The 16,044-nt window shown below is 50.7% G+C and overlaps 6 protein-coding genes across 6 annotated transcripts; 1 reads left to right on the top strand and 5 right to left on the bottom strand.

The window, feature by feature from the left end:
- Positions 1-11: 11 nt before the first annotated feature.
- AGABI2DRAFT_121322 (hypothetical protein) lies at positions 12-774 on the bottom strand (the record flags this gene model as incomplete). Its single annotated transcript, XM_006455335.1, has 1 exon — positions 12-774. A coding segment is annotated over one exon (763 nt), but the record flags the coding sequence as incomplete, so codon positions are not given.
- A 1,556-nt stretch (positions 775-2,330) lies between these two features.
- AGABI2DRAFT_226874 (hypothetical protein) lies at positions 2,331-2,711 on the top strand (the record flags this gene model as incomplete). The annotated part of the gene is made up of 1 exon (XM_006455334.1): positions 2,331-2,711. A coding segment is annotated over exon 1 (150 nt), but the record flags the coding sequence as incomplete, so codon positions are not given.
- Positions 2,712-2,958: 247 nt separating this feature from the next.
- AGABI2DRAFT_121319 (hypothetical protein) lies at positions 2,959-4,443 on the bottom strand (the record flags this gene model as incomplete). Its single annotated transcript, XM_006455333.1, has 1 exon — positions 2,959-4,443. One exon carries the CDS (start codon positions 4,441-4,443, stop codon positions 2,959-2,961), a length of 1,485 nt encoding a protein of 494 aa, XP_006455396.1.
- Positions 4,444-8,417: 3,974 nt separating this feature from the next.
- On the bottom strand, positions 8,418-9,762 carry AGABI2DRAFT_121317 (hypothetical protein; the record flags this gene model as incomplete). The annotated part of the gene is made up of 2 exons (XM_006455332.1): positions 8,418-9,104; positions 9,160-9,762. The coding sequence occupies 2 exons, from the start codon at positions 9,760-9,762 to the stop codon at positions 8,418-8,420; spliced, it is 1,290 nt and encodes a 429-aa protein (XP_006455395.1).
- Positions 9,763-9,855: 93 nt separating this feature from the next.
- Positions 9,856-10,536, bottom strand: AGABI2DRAFT_121316 (hypothetical protein; the record flags this gene model as incomplete). Its single annotated transcript, XM_006455331.1, has 1 exon — positions 9,856-10,536. One exon carries the CDS (start codon positions 10,534-10,536, stop codon positions 9,856-9,858), a length of 681 nt encoding a protein of 226 aa, XP_006455394.1.
- Positions 10,537-10,945: 409 nt separating this feature from the next.
- Positions 10,946-13,194, bottom strand: AGABI2DRAFT_121315 (hypothetical protein; the record flags this gene model as incomplete). Its single annotated transcript, XM_006455330.1, has 2 exons — positions 10,946-11,296; positions 11,815-13,194. 2 exons carry the CDS (start codon positions 13,192-13,194, stop codon positions 10,946-10,948), a joined length of 1,731 nt encoding a protein of 576 aa, XP_006455393.1.
- Positions 13,195-16,044: the final 2,850 nt, after the last annotated feature.

Raw genomic sequence — 16,044 nt, 5'->3', positions numbered from 1 at the left:
CGGAGGGGGACGGCGTGCAAGCGGCCTTGAGCGTAAGAAGTTATTTTTGGGGAGGACAGGGTCCTTCCCAAAAACGGGTGGCTGGGGTGGAGGAGGGGGGGTCGGCTGTGCCGGCTTCGCCTTCTTAGATTTCCTCGGGGTCATGTCCATATCGGCCGACGGAGACCGTGGCCGAGGGGTGGCTGTACCCGAGGGAGTAGGAGGGGGCGGGGTTGACTCGAATGCCCGTGGGGGCGGATCGACCGAGCCGATAATCTTCGCGAGCTGCTCAGAAAATGAGCCGATGCCCGCGACGGAGGAGGTTTTGTATCCATCAAGATCGCGCCGCTTGATGAGTACATGTGCCGCCCGCAGTATACAGTCCGTAAACGGCGCATACAGCGGGTGTTCGGGCTCGATGTCGTCAAGCATGACAATCGAGGTGTTGACAAGCTTGAGCATTCCCTTCTGACCAGCGGTCAGAGTACGGGAACGCCCAGTGGAAGGGGTGGAGGTAGGAGCCGGTGTCGGGGTCGACGGAAACGGCGTCGGGGAGCGGTTATCCAACGGGACGGGGACCGAAGTGTAGGATAGGGGGGTGAGGGAGGACTCCGAAGGAGTCCTAGCAGGATGTGGCGTCGTCATGCGGGACGCCGCCGGGAGCTCGAGTTCATCTTCCATGTTCCTCGCAGCACGTAGAAGGGCCTGTCCAACCGAACTGTTGAACATACCTTCCGGAATCTCTCCTTCGTCAGACCAGTCGCCCGAGTCCTCAAAGTCCTCGCGCGTATCCATCGTAGAATGTAATGTATTGCTACTCGAGTATAAAACACTGAGACTTCCCAAACAGGAAGGTAGTGGTTACAGTTCAAGAAGCGATGACTGTGATGATGTATCATTAGGAGTTTGTCGTGGCTCTGGTAGGCAAGCAAATGACGGGACAGCCTCGAGTTGGGCTTTAGAAGTGCCCGGAAAGTATCTCTCGTCAAAGTCAGCTCTCTCAGAGATCACGGTTCGCTTTGTGACTGGGTTGTAGAATTTCCAGCCTTTGTATCCAGCTGGATAGCCAATAAAGACACACTTCTCGTAGTGAGGTTGGAGGGAATTGTGCTTATCTCGTTGTACATGGACATAGGAAGTGCACCCCCATACCCGGAGATGTGAGACATCAGGTTTTCGCTTATAGAAAGCTTGGAAGGGAGTAGTGCCCAAAAGCGAAGCAGTAGGGAGCTGTTAGAGTGAGCAAGCAGTCTACAAGTGTTACTGGTGGACTTAGAGATATGCGGACGAGTTTAGTCACATGATAGCTTAGTCATGTATGGTTGAACTTCCCTGTGGACGCTTCAGAGGCCTTAGCTTCTTACAGTCTGTCCACAGGTGAGTACAAGTTATTAGAACTCAATATAGCTTCTTACAGTCTGTCCACAGTTGTCACTAGGATTGCTCATTCAGTTCCTGTCCGATCGCCTCGTTTCTAGGACCGTTAGACTCGCCACTGCGCCGCGTACATTCTACGTTTAACAGGTTATGGGCCCCGGCTTCTAACGCTTAAAAAACGACTATTAGTTTATCAACCTCAACTCTTCTCAATCATCTTCCTATCTCTATCAACTTCTATCCCTTCCCCTGCACTCACATCGACGTCTATGGCCTCACAATCGCGCACACACGCTCCCTACGCATGGGACACCATTTCGACGCGTTCTGGCGCGTCTCCGACGCGTCTGAGAGCCTCTACATCGACCACAACTCCCTCTGGCAGCCATACACCCTCTCCACACTCCCTGGGACCGATTTCCGGCCCTAAGAACGCGTCAATCGCTTGTTCCTTTTGTGGGAGGGTAGGGCACATGCCTAGGAGGTGCAGGAAGCGAAAGAACGCGAAAAAACGCGCTCAGGAGCGCTCCAGCCTGCCTGGAACATCTAAAAGTAATGTCACAGGGCCACTTGGCCATCTGAGTGGGATAGGTGCAGCTCTTCCAGCTGTCACTACTGGTTCTGGCTCTCCTGGCTCTGATATTCCTCTGAGAGCGTCCGCTCTTGGTGCTTATTCCTCTCCCTCATCCTCTCCCTCATCATCTTCCTCACCATCCTCACCACTACAGCTTGATGCTGACTTTTTCTGGCTGGCTGATACTGGTGCTACATCCCACATGACTCCTCACCGCCATTGGTTCAAATCCTACTCCCCTCATCGTATCCCTATCCGTCTTGCTGACAACTCTACTGTCTGTTCAGCTGGTGTAGGGTCTGTTGTCTTTCAACCGGTGGTGAATGGAAAAGAGACTAGAGCAGTCGAGTTTACAAGAGTCCTTCATGTTCCTGACCTCAGGAGTAATCTCTTATCATGTCTCTACCTTGCCCGACACAAGGGCTTCAATATCACTATATCTGCTCAATCTATTGACTTCCAATACAAAGGGATTTCGCTTTTCACGGCCACCATCCATTCCAACAACTCTGCTGAGCTCGACGGCTCAACTCTCACTTCGGAGGCCGCTTTTTCTGTCTCCACTCTCCCAGTTGACATCTCGCTATGGCATCGTCGCTTTATTCATCACAACTACGCTGATGTGAAGTCTATGATCAGTAAGGAACTAGTCACTGGCTTGAAACTCGAGTCAAATTCGCCTCCTGATGCCATCTGTGAGCCCTGCCTTGCTGGCAAGATGCATTCCCATCCTTTTCCCTCCTCTTTGAATCACAATCGCTCTCCTCTTGAGCTTGTGCATTTTTTTTTTTTTTTTTTTGTAATCAACGTAAGTATATTTCAATACTACTCGTACGTCGGGTGTCACGACACGTTCCCGCGGCTTACTACACTCGCCAGTTTACAGAGGCCCCAAACTACAGTATTCTACGCAAACGTATCCAGCGCGACGAGGTCAAGCGCTATCGAGAAAGAGAAAAAAGAAACAAAACAAAAACAAATCGAGACGTTGATACAAACATAAGAGGCCCCGGGATAAAACCAAGCAGTCAGGCAATACATCCTATGGTGGACGGGGCGTTACTCCCGCTAGCGTCCCTGCCCTTAGCTTGCCGGCTGAAACCGGACTCGGGCATACGGGGCGTGACTCCCGCTAGCGTCTCGTTAGACGCTGTCGGCTTGGTAACCACCGACAGCTTAATTGGCATATAAGAAGAGACTGGCTTACCTTGTTTGCCAGTCTTTGTGGGTTGGACCAGCGGTTTGGGAACCGCGCTGATCTTGATGGGAGACGCGATCACCGGCGAGGTGGTGACCGGGTGCTGTGGAGTAGGGGGAGGAGGGGAGGCCTTTTTCTTTCCTTTAGCGGCGGCCGGGATCCTCGGAGGTGACACATCGACTTCCATGGGAGTTGGTGCGCTTGCTGGTGTGAGGATGGGGGTCGGTGCGAACTTGACGTTCTTCACCGGCGGGGGAGGAGGAATATCGACTGGGGTGCGATACGTTGCTGCTTCTCTGATGACTGACGCGATGGACTCATGTCCAACCTTGACTTCAGCCCACTCAGAATTGATAAGCCTGCCCACGAATTTGGCGAGTTCAAAGGCGATAGCGTCTGGGTTGGTCGCCATCCTGGGTGTGATACGGGCCATGCTATTTAGGATCCCGTTTAAGTTTTCTCTGAAGCCCGCAACTTGGTCCTCAGAAAACGTCCACGGCTCAGATGGAAGGTCGGGCGACGAGCTCCGTATCTCCGCATCAACTATTTCGCCAACTATCTCCTTAGACTTGTTGACATTCTCTTCGAATTGATTTGATGACATGCTGACGCCTGTCATGATATGGCTGTCCAAGTCATTTGCCGCTCGGACTTTGAGCGCGTAAGCTTCGGCCTCGGTAATTTTCATTACCCGGGGCGTAGTTGGGGTCTTGTCCAAATCGGGCAAGACCTCGTGGGTTTGGGGTGGTGTACGCGCGTCCCTCAACGCTGGGTGGTCGAGGAGCGCTGGGGAAGGGGTTGGGAATCCGTACGTCGTCTGGGACGCATCAAGAGGGGAAGGGAGGGGCGGAGTCTTCATGAGCTCCGCTGGCGGGGTTGAGAATTGATTCCAGATGTTGGACTCAGTCTGGCTGGGTACGGCGGCGGCCTTTGCGTCGTCGTTTTCTTCATCGCTGCTCTCTGCCACTTCCTCATCATCATCTGAGTCCTCAGCATATCTCCTCGAAGCTAGTATCTCCTCCTTGAGTTCCTCAAGCTCCTTCTCACTCTCCTGCGACGTAGGAACGATCTCTAAGTCTGCTCGTTCCATGAGCGTCTCCTCCTTTGCGGCGTACTCTTCGAGTCCGGCTGTGATATGATTCTTTCTCTTTGGTTTAGGTGACCCGAAAGACTTGATAGAAGTCTTAGCAGCACTGAATGCTACTGAGATTCTTGAGCGAGTGCTACGTTTAGAAGTAGAACTGCGGAGTGAACCCGACGGTGACGACGGGCGGGAAGGGCGAGCGGGGTACGGGCGATCGCGGTGATCATCCATACTTGTGAGCACTGGAGGGGTCGCGAGTTATCAAGCGTTATCCCTTAGAAACAATATGTATTCCGACTAAAAAGCACGTCCACACCAATGTCCCAAAGGGAAAGGTGGTGGTAAGAGTTCAAGAAGGAATGCAAGAGTCACATAACCACCAGTTGCTCGACCTGTGGCCTTGCAGGCTCCGTGAGAGGCGTCCGAGTAGGTAGTAAAGAGTTCCTCCGAGTCACTAGCTCGATAGACTAGCTTGTAGTGCATAGTGCCAATGAGATAGCGGAATAGATGTTTGACTGCTAGCCAGTGAGCTGGAGCTGGGTTCGAGTTGAACGTCCCGAGATAGGAGACAGCATAGGCAATGTCGGGGCGAGTCATAGTGGCCAGATACTGAAGAGCACCTACAGCATTGAGATAGGGAACTGACTTCATCTCAGCCTGATCCTCGAGTGAAGGAATAATGTCAGAGAGCTCAGATCCCGGAGCGAGTGGAGTGGAAAGTGGATTAGCATCATCCATATTGAAGCGTTCTAGGAGCTCCTTGATGTAGTGCTCCTGCGAGAGGGAGATGGAGCGAGTAGAAGAGTCCTGAGTGACCTGAATGCCCAGCAGAAGTGTAGTAGACCCGAGATCACGGAGTTTGAAGTGTTTGGACAGCTCAGAGACAGCCGAGGCCATGGCAGCATCACTTTTCGAGACATGAGTAATGTCATCAATGAATACTGGCACAATGACCTTGATGTCACCTCTGGAGTAGATGTAGATGGAGCTGTCAGAGCGAAGCCTAGTGTAGCCAATGCCTTCAAGGACACTCCGGAGTTTCTTATTCCACTGCCTGGCAGCCTGCTTGAGGCCATAGAGCGATTTACGGAGCCGAAAGACCATGTTAGGACTACCAATGTGATAGCCCTCGGGTTGGCACATATAAATCTCCTCTTCGAGTTCTCCATAGGTGAAGGCAGAAGAGATGTCGACTGAGCGCATTTTGTAGCCTTCTCTAGCTGCAAGAGCAATAATGAGGCGTAGTGATGCAGGACGGAATGTAGGGGCAAAGACCTCGGTGAAGTCAAATCCAGGACGTTGGGAATAGCCCTTAGCAACGAGACGAGCCCGGTAGCGCTCAATAGAGCCGTCGGCAAGTCGTTTGACTTTGAACACCCAGCCAGAGTTGACTACTTTCTTGCCCGGAGGCAGTTCCATTAGTTCCCAAGTTCCGTTAGCCTCGAGATTAAAGATCTCAGTGTTGCAAGCCTCAGTCCAGCAATCCGAGTCAGGAGACTTCATAGCTAGTCTATAACTCCGGGGATCAGCACCCGAAACGGCTCCAGCAAACTCGACTTCACAATACTCCGAGTCAGCCAGCAGAGCAGCTTCATCATCAGAGTCAGAGTCATTACCAGCTAAGTCTGGTTGTTTGAGCTTCCACCATTGACCAGGAGGCTTCCGAACTCGCCCAGTACGTCTAGGAACGTGAGGGGGCTCAAGAGGCGCTGCAGCAGTAGGAGGAGTGACTGGGAGTGGTGCATGGATCTGTGGAGGTGTGACTGGAGGAATCAAGGGAGGAATTACTGGAGGAATCAGCGGGAGAGGTGGTAAAGGTAGAACTGGCTTCTCTTCAGGGGGAACTGAAGCGGACAGAGTGGGAGTCTTAGGACGAGCAGGAGGGAAGTGATTATCACCCCCTTCATCCTGTAGAGGTGGCAGTCCCGAGTGTGATGAAGAGTCATTAGGAACTGGTAGTAAGTCTGGTAGACAAGCAAATGACGGGACAGCTTCGAGTTGGGCTTTAGAAGTGCCCGGAAAGTATCTCTCGTCGAAATCAGCTCTCTCGGAGATCACGGTTCGCTTTGTGACTGGGTTGTAGAATTTCCAGCCTTTGTAGCCAGCCGGATAGCCTATAAAGACACACTTCTTGTAGTGAGGTTGGAGGGAATTGCGCTTATCTCGTTGTACATGGACATAGGAAGTGCACCCCCATACCCGGAGATGTGAGACATCAGGTTTTCGCTTATAGAAAGCTTGGAAGGGAGTGGTGCCCGAAAGCGAAGCAGTAGGGAGCATATTCCATACATGGACCATAGACGAGATACATTCACCCCAGAAAGAAGGAGGTAGCCGAGATTCCGAGAGCATAGCAGTGATCCTCTCTCCCATAGTCCTATTAGCCCGTTCAGCAAGTCCATTCTGCTGAGGCCGGTTCCGAGTCGAGTGACGTCTCTCGATGCCAGCAAGCTCAGTAAAGCTTTTGAAAGCATTAGACATGTATTCACCTCCCTTGTCATCCTGTAGTGCTCGCAGTTTGACTCCGAGTTGAGTCTCGGCCCAGGATTTGTAGACTTTGAAGGCCTCGAATGCCTCTGACTTAGCTTTGAGCAGATAGACAGCCCGGAAACGCGTCGCGTCGTCAATAAAGGTGATCCAGTACTTGTAGCCTGAGTGTGAAGCGACTGGGAGCGGTCCGTGAAGGTCTGAATGCACAAGCTCAAGAGGGGAGCGATTGTGATTCAAAGAGGAGGGAAAAGGAAGGGAATGCATCTTGCCAGCAAGGCAGGGCTCACAGATGGCATCAGGAGGCGAATTTGACTCGAGTTTCAAGCCAGTGACTAGTTCCTTACTGATCATAGACTTCACATCAGCGTAGTTGTGATGAATAAAGCGACGATGCCATAGCGAGATGTCAACTGGGAGAGTGGAGACAGAAAAAGCGGCCTCCGAAGTGAGAGTTGAGCCGTCGAGCTCAGCAGAGTTGTTGGAATGGATGGTGGCCGTGAAAAGCGAAATCCCTTTGTATTGGAAGTCAATAGATTGAGCAGATATAGTGATATTGAAGCCCTTGTGTCGGGCAAGGTAGAGACATGATAAGAGATTACTCCTGAGGTCAGGAACATGAAGGACTCTTGTAAACTCGACTGCTCTAGTCTCTTTTCCATTCACCACCGGTTGAAAGACAACAGACCCTACACCAGCTGAACAGACAGTAGAGTTGTCAGCAAGACGGATAGGGATACGATGAGGGGAGTAGGATTTGAACCAATGGCGGTGAGGAGTCATGTGGGATGTAGCACCAGTATCAGCCAGCCAGAAAAAGTCAGCATCGAGCTGTAGTGGCGAGGATGGTGAGGAAGATGATGAGGGAGAGGATGAGGGAGAGGAATAAGCACCAAGAGCGGATGCTCTCAGTGGAATATCAGAGCCAGGAGAGCCAGAACCAGTAGAAACATCCCCAGGAGGAGTGGGTGGTGTCTTGACAGCTGGAAGAGCTGCACCTATCCCACTCAGATGGCCAAGTGGCCCTTTGACATTACTTTTAGATGTTCCAGGTAGTCTGGAGCGCTCCTGAGCGCGTTTTTTCGCGTTCTTTCGCTTCCTGCACCTCCTAGACATGTGCCCTACCCTCCCACAAAAGGAACAAGCGATTGACGCGTTCTTAGGGCCGGAAATCGGTCCCAGAGAGTGTGGAGAGGGTGTATGGCTGCCAGAGGGAGTTGTGGTCGATGTAGAGGCTCTCAGACGCGTCGGAGACGCGCCAAAACGCGTCGAAATGGTGTCCCATGCGTAGGGAGTGTGTGTGCGCGATTGCGAGGCCATAGACGTCGATTTGAGTGCAGGGGAAGGGATAGAAGTTGAGATATAGAGGGGAAAATGGTAGAAAGTGGAAAAAAACGCGTTTTGAAGGCTGTTAGAAGCCGGGGCCCATAACCTATTAAAGGTAGAACGATAGAGGTTGCAGTGGCAATCCTAACGAGCCTAGAAACAAGCTGAACGGATAAGAACTGACTGAGCAATCCCAGGAACAAACTGTGGATACACTGTAAGAAGCTGTATTGTGTTCTGATAACTTGTACTCACCTGTGGATACACTGTAAGAAGCTAAGGGCCTCTGAAGCGTCCACAGGGGAGTTCAACCATACATGACTAAGCTATCATGTGACTAAACTCGTCTGCATATATCTAAGTCCATCAACAACCAAGTGTAGACTGCTTGCTCACTCTAACATGTCGACCCAAGCGATGCATGTGTCGCTGTGGGCCGAAGTCTGCATGAAACGGACGGCATGTTTGATGGCAATAGAAAGCTCCTTGCCTACCGGTGAAATTGCAAGCGCGTTGGTAAACGCGCTGCGCTGAGCGGATTGCCAAACCTTCGGTTCGGCGGGGACCATGGGCACGTCGATGACCTTGAGGTAGGATGTCGAAGTGATGGGAGAGGATTTGATGGGCACAACGCCCGCAACAGTGACGAGACGCCGGATGTGTTTGAGAACACACGCGGTCTCGGAAGAAGAAAGAACCCGGCTCACAGCAATGAAGATGCCGGATCCAGAGTCCTCTGTGTGTTCGAGAATGACGTCAGAATTGACGTCACTCTGGAGATGAATGTTGATTTCGGCAAGCATAGCCGGGGAAATGTGACTGGCGCGGATAGAAGATCCGGCCGGTGGAGTGAGCTGCACGCCGCGGCGCGAAGCGCCGTGGCATGTGTGGCGAGCCCTACGCTTTCTGCCCGAAGGCTTGGATGCAGGGGCGATGGCGACAGCCGCGGGAGCCTGAGGACGGAGTGGAGGCTGCTGTTGAGGGGGACGGCGAGCAGCGGCCTTGGCGTACGTGTTATTCTTAGAAGGGACAGGGTCCTTTCCAAAAATGGGAGGCTGGGGTGGAGGAGGGGGGGTCGGCTGCGCCGGCTTCGCCTTCTTCGATTTTCGCAGGGTCATGTCCATGTCGGCCGACGGAGACCGTGGCCGAGGGAGTAGGAGGAGGAGGGGTTGGTTCAAGTGCCGGTGGCGGGGGATCGACCGACCCGATTATCATCGCGAGCTGCTCACTGAAGGAGCCGATGCCTGCGACAGAGGAGATCTTCGTATCATCAAGATCACGGCGCTTGATGATAGTGTGTGTTGCTCGCACCACGCAATCCGTGAACTGCGCGTAGAGCGGGTGATCACCTTCGATGTCCTCAAACATGCGAATCGTGGTGTTGATGAGTTTGATCATACCCTTCTGACCAGCGGTCAGGACGCGGGAACAACCAGAGGAGGGGGTGGAAGTTGGTGCCGGTGTCGGGGTCGACGGGAACAGTGCCGGAGATGGTTTGTCCAAACCTCGGGAGCCCGAGGCGTAGGACAGGGGAGTGAAGGAGAAGTCTGGGAGCCCAGACTGCCTTGAAGGTATGGGCGCCGTCATACGAGACGCCGCCGGGAGCTCGAGTTCATCTTCCATGTTCCTCGCTGCTTGTAGAAGAGCACGTCCAACCGCACTGTTGAACATACCTTCCGGAATCTCTCCTTCGTCAGACCAGTCGCCCAAGTCCTCAAAGTCCTCGCACGTATCCATTGTAGAATGCTATGTATTGCTACTCGAGTATAAGCACTGAGACTTCCAAAAGAGGAAGGTAGTGGTTACAGTTCAAGGAGCGATGCTCAGAAGTCACAGTTGAGCCGTCGAGCTCAGCAGAGTTGTTGGAATGGATGGTAGCCGTGAAAAGCGAAATCCCTTTGCATTGGAAGTCAATGGAATGAGCAGAGATGGTGATATTGAAGCCCTTGTGTCGGGCAAGGTAGAGACATGATAAGAGATTACTCCTGAGGTCATGTGGGATGTAGCACCAGTATCAGCCAGCCAGAAAAAGTCAGCATCAAGCTGTAGTGGCAAGGATGGTGAGGGAGAGGATGAGGGAGAGGATGAAAGTGAGGAATAAGCACCAAGAGCGGACGCTCTCAGAGGAATATCAGAGCCAGGAGAGCCAGAACCAGTAGAAACATCCCTAGGAGGAGTGGGTGGTGTCTTGACAGCTGGAAGAGCTGCACCTATCCCACTCAGATGGCCAAGTGGCCCTGTGACATTACTTTTAGATGTTCCAGACAGTCTGGAGCGCTCCTGAGCGCGTTTTTTCGCGTGCTTTCGCTTCCTGCACCTCCTAGACATGTGCCCTACCCTCCCACAAAAGGAACAAGCGATTGACGCGTTCTTAGGGCCGGAAATCGGTCCCAGAGAGTGTGGAGAGGGTGTATGGCTGCCAGAGGGAGTTGTGGTCGATGTAGAGGCTCTCAGGCGCGTCAAGATGGTGTCCCAGGCGTAGGGAGCGTGTGTGCACGATTGCGAGGCCATAGACGTCAATTTGAGTGCAGGGGAAGGGATGGAAGTTGATAGAGATAGGAAGATGAGTGAGAAGAGTTGAGGTTGATAAAGTAATAGTCGTTTTCTAAGCGTTAGAAGCTGGGGCCCATAACCTGTTGAACGTAGAATGTACGCGACGCAGTGGTGAGTCTAACGGTCCTAGAAACGAGGCGAACGGACAGGAACTGAATGAGCAATCCTAGTGACAACTGTGGACAGACTGTAAGAAGCTATATTGAGTTCTAACAACTTGTACTCACCTGTGGACAGACTGTAAGAAGCTAAGGCCTCTGAAGCGTCCACAGGGAAGTTCAACCATACATGACTAAGCTATCATGTGACCAAACTTGTCCGCATATCTCTAAGTCCACCAACTACACTTGTAGACTGCTTGCTCACTCTAACAGACTCCTTGATGGAAACCGGTTTGCCATAAGTAAATGGCGTCTTGCGTAGTTTTCTGCCTCGTGTAATGATAAGAGGAGGATTGAGGGAAGGATAGAGAGCGCTCTGTAAACGTCCTTGCGGTCTCCGCTGAATAGTATGATGCTCTATGGGCTAAAGGTTGTAACAGACCCGACTCTTCCAAAGAATAAGGCGGCGATGTAGCCCATGATTTGTTAAAGCCTCCTACTTCAATATCGACTTCTGGGAAGTCTGTAGCAATGGCATCGAAGGCTAAGGATACAGCAATAGACAACTGTGATCTGAGCGGTTTGGAATTAGTTGACATCAGATTCTTGACGATCAACTGGGACATAGTGTAAAGAACGACCTTGGAAATAGGCCATCCTTTTTGAAGCTTTTTATGCACTTTGATTTTTTTTTTTTTTTTTTTTTTTTTTTTTTTTGTAATCATTATAGTTTATTTCAAAACTACTTAAGGGGTGCCATGACGCGTTCCCCGTACTTTACATCACCTGTACTTAACTACTCAACAAAACCGTATCCAGCTGACGAGGTCGAAGCTATAAGAACAGAAAAAGAGAAAGAGAGAAGAGATTGTTCGAATCTGAATACAAGTACACTAAGATAGACAAAGAAACAGAAACGTTCATAGACGAGATAAAAGAAAATCAACCTTCTCCTACCCCTTTTCAACACCGCCTGTGACACAGGCTTAGTCTCTCTCATCATCGCGCAGAAGATATCTCTCCATCCATCATTTATCTCCCACACATTCCAATGCCTTACAAACTCGATCGACTCGTGCAAGAAGATCGGTCCTTCCAGTGGAGGAAGCCTTCGTTCCTTCCTTTTTTTGTTTACCTCTTCTCTGGCCAACTCCAACTCTCTCCTATATGCTGGCCAGCTTTCGTCTGCATGTCGCGGTAGTTCCGGTGGTTCAAAACTAAACACTTGGGGATTATCTTGGAGGAAGAGGATAAGGCCTCTAATCGTGGTGATTCCATCCAAGTCATAATGATTGATCCGCCTCACGAACAGAGGACAGACCATTAGTAAGTGTTGTCGCGTCTCCGGTGATTTGAGATCGCATTGACATGCTTTGTAAGGTTCATTTGGGAAGAACCTCACTCTGTATTCCCCTATCGGTGCGTGGTTGCACATGACTCGCATGAGACGAGCGAAAAGCGGTGAATTGTTTGCGGCCTTGACTCCTTGATAATTTTGGAACCATGGACCGCCTTGAAGGTGACTTGGAAGTACTTCATTGCCTTCCTTGTCAGTAATGTCATACCAGCTGTTACCCTTGAAACAAGACTTGATATGATATGATGAATTTTGAACCTGCGAGCGGACTGAAGGTCCTGAGCGCGTTCCTATACCATCCGAAGACAGCATGTGTGGTGGCGGCTCGCTAATTGCGTTCCCGAGTCCTGAGCGCGTTCCTATACTCCCCGAAGAGAGCATGTGTGGTGGCGGCACGTTGAATCCTTGCGAGCGGACTAAAAGTCCGAAGCGCGTTCCTATACCATCCGAAGACGGCATGTGTGGTGGCGGCTCGCTCGGCGTGCAGACTCCTTGTTGGAAACCGGTTTGCCATAAGTAAATGGCGTCTCGCGTAGTTTTCTGCCTCGTGTAATGATAAGAAGCAGATTGAGGAAATGAAAGAGAGCGCTCTGTGAACGTCCTTGCGGTCTCCGCTGAATAGTATGCTCTTTGAGCTAACGGCTGTAACATTCCCGAGTCCTCTGTATAAGTACCCGGAGCCGTGGCCCACGTTTTGTTAAAGCCTCGCACTTCAATATCGACCTCTGGGAAGTCTGTGGCAATGGCGTCAAAGGCTAAGGATACAGCAATGGACAGCTGTGATCCGAGCGGTTTGGAATTCGTTGACATCAGGTTCTTGACGATCAACTGGGACGTAGTGTAAAGGACGACCTTGGAAATAGGCCATCCCTTTTGAAGCTTTTTGTGCGCTTTGATTAATGCCAGAAATGTAGACCATCCGACAATAGTTTCATCGTTGACCCGCCTTCCAGCGGCCCTCGTTTTAGATGTGATGGCTTGTCCTTTGAAGACTGTGACAAGCGCGATATGCGAGTGAGTTCGATGCGGCACAGGTATGCTCGGATCGAACTTATGTTTGACGCCTGCTGTGAACAAATGCAGAGCGTTCGGTTCCGTTATGGGAGCAAGGTTCAGTTTGCTGTGGTATTCGTCTCTGTCTTTGTGATTCTTTGGCATGAGAACGAATTTGACTTTGTCTGGGTGTCAGTCCACAAGCCGATGTCCAGGTTTGATGTGTTCAGAGAGGGGGTCGAAGATCTCTGAGGAAGGATTATCTATCACCGAGTCTAATGGAGACTTGATGACTTTGCGGATCGTCTTGGACTTGCGTTCCAAGGCGTTGGGATGTAGGGTAGATCCTTTGGCTTTTTGCCGCTCTAATAGTGAAAGAACGGGATGGTGCGGGTGAAGCGTGTTGATGCGGATGACCGATCTCTCAAACAGCTTCTTGAGTTGGAGGTGGAGAGGCATGAGACCAGCCACGGCCGACATGGCTCCCATAGGAGAAGTTCGAAACGCGCCTGTAATCCAGCGCGCCCCTTGGTTGTGAGTGAGACGGAGCATCTTGATGTTGGTTTTGAATGCTCTCGTTCCCGGTTTGTACCAACAGCGTAATCCGAATGTCGCTATTGGTTGAATGCACGATATGTAGAGGAGGCGCTTTTGTTTAGGCGTCAGTCCTCGGTTGGAGTTTCCAAGCGACTTCATGCAACTGACTGCAGAGACCGACTTGGTGGAATAGAATTTGACATGATCGCGAAAGGTCAAATTGCGATCAAACATGATTCCGAGATACCTCCATACATCTTTAGGGACGCATGGAGATTCGCGGGTAAATGGAGCTACACCCAAGTTGATGCTAGGATTTGGCGAATTCTTGTTACGGGCGGAGTCCGCAAAATTGAACAATTCCGTCTTTGTGTGTTCCATAACCAAGCCGAAGTCTTTGAAAATGGAAGTCATTTGGGCATACGCCTCTTTTAGAGTGTCATGTGTGTCCATTCTACAATCCCCCGTAGCAACAAGAAGTCCATCGTCTACAAAAGAAAGAAAAGAAATTAGAGGGAAATGAATACAGTCCTCCTCGTCTTTGACCCATTTGTCCAATAAATGAAAACATGGCGCTATATACAAAGCAGAGAGTATAGGCGACAATGCGCTACCTTGACCAACTCCTACATTACTATCGAATAGGGGAGAAGTGATATTGTCTATGGAATATTGTGTTTTTCTTCCTACTAAATAATCAGAGAAAAAAGAAACTACACTAGCCGAAAACCCAAAATGTTTGAAAATTTTAGAAAGAACGTTATGATTCAATGAAGGAAAGAATTGTGCTACATCAAAAGCCAAAACTGAAGTCACCTTTTTCTTCGCCCACGCTGTACGAACATGATGTGTCAGTGCGACTGCTGCATCCTCGACCGATCTTTGGAGTATGGCTCCTGTTTGACAAGGATGAATGACACCAGCTTCAATACTCTCGAACTGAAGCCTCCGCGCGATCATTTTCTCAATGAGTTTCCCCATCGTATTGAGTAAGACGATAGGCCTGAACGATTTGGCCTTGTCATATGACGGTTTGCCCGGTTTCGGGATGATCACCGAAATGGACTGCTTGAAGTGTTGAGGCCAGTATCCTGTGTCAAAACAAGAGTTGGCTATCTTTGTTACGAATTGGCAGACCGTGTCATCTGTCGCAAATCGCTTCCACAATCTCCAAGAGACGTGGTCTGGCCCAGGTGCCGTGTTCTTGGCACAATTCTTGAGCGCGTCATGAAATTCTTGAACAGAGAACTTCACCCATTCCCTCTCCTCGAACTCTTCTAACTCTCTATACATGCTGCTCATATCCACCTCTCTATTATCCGCCGCATTGTACGTATTGTGAAGGGTTTCAAACAACTTTTCCTCATTGTTGCATGAATTTCCCTCACTGTCTAGGATCGCCTCTACCGCCGGCATCTTCCTCTCTCTAGTCCACGGCATCAGATCCCATGGTCTTTTCCTATCACTTGCCATACTATGAATTTGTTTATCAAAGTATTGGCGCCTCGCTACACGCAAAGTCCTCCTCATCTTATTACGCATTTCCTTATTCCTAGGCCCTCCATTCTCCCCCATCTCCTGGTATGCCTTCTTACAATCCTCATTCCACCACTTCTTCCCGTGACGGCTCGGTTTTCTCTCCTCTGAGTACTCCTCCCATGCTCTTTCAAACGCAGTAGACACTCTTCCCATAATTGCCTCCAAATCCTCCACCGACTCAGATGCATTTTCTATCAGCCTGCTAATATCTCCGCATATCTGTGCCACGTAGTCGTCCTCCTCCTCCGACCACGCTTCAATCTTCCGCTTACACCTCATCTCTGGCTCACTTCCTGAGATCGGCACCTCAATTTGAAGAGGCCGGTGATCCGACCCCCACCTTTCTCTATCATCCACTTTCACTTTGTAGTGGAATCCTTCTTGGTTAAACAAGGCCGCTGATGCTGCGACCAAATCAATAACAGATGCTCGCGACTCCGCATCGTCAGGTATCCTCGTTGGTGTTCCTCTGTTAACGGGGTGCACGTATTGAATTTCCAGGTCTGTGAATAGCTCCTGAAGCCTCATGAAGGGAGAAGAGGGCCTGATTTGATTGACCGCTCCTTCGTCCCATGTACGATCTTGGATATTGAAGTCCCCTGCACACAACGATATCCGTGGCAAAGTCTCAGTGATCCGTCTAAGTTCATGCACCGCCGCATGTGTTTCCCCATCATTGTATACGTTGAGGATGTTGAACTCGTGAGGTATACCTCTACGAGGTTGAGGAATGTGCAAAGTGACTAATGATGCGTCACGATGTTTAAGGATGTCTGACCGGAGTTGTGGTTTGAACACATCCAATCGTCTGTTGATATAAGTGAGCACCCTCCTGGCTGCTCTATCTTCATTTCTGTTGTCGAAAGCTTCCGTGAAAGGACGCCATGAGTTGTGTAAAGGAGGGCCGCACGCCACGTCGCCCTCCTTGTTTTTGGTAGA

This window comes from Agaricus bisporus (assembly GCF_000300575.1).
Source record: "Agaricus bisporus var. bisporus H97 unplaced genomic scaffold AGABI2scaffold_10, whole genome shotgun sequence".
NCBI lineage: Eukaryota > Fungi > Basidiomycota > Agaricomycetes > Agaricales > Agaricaceae > Agaricus > Agaricus bisporus.
This window is presented reverse-complemented; position numbering and strand designations above follow the sequence as displayed.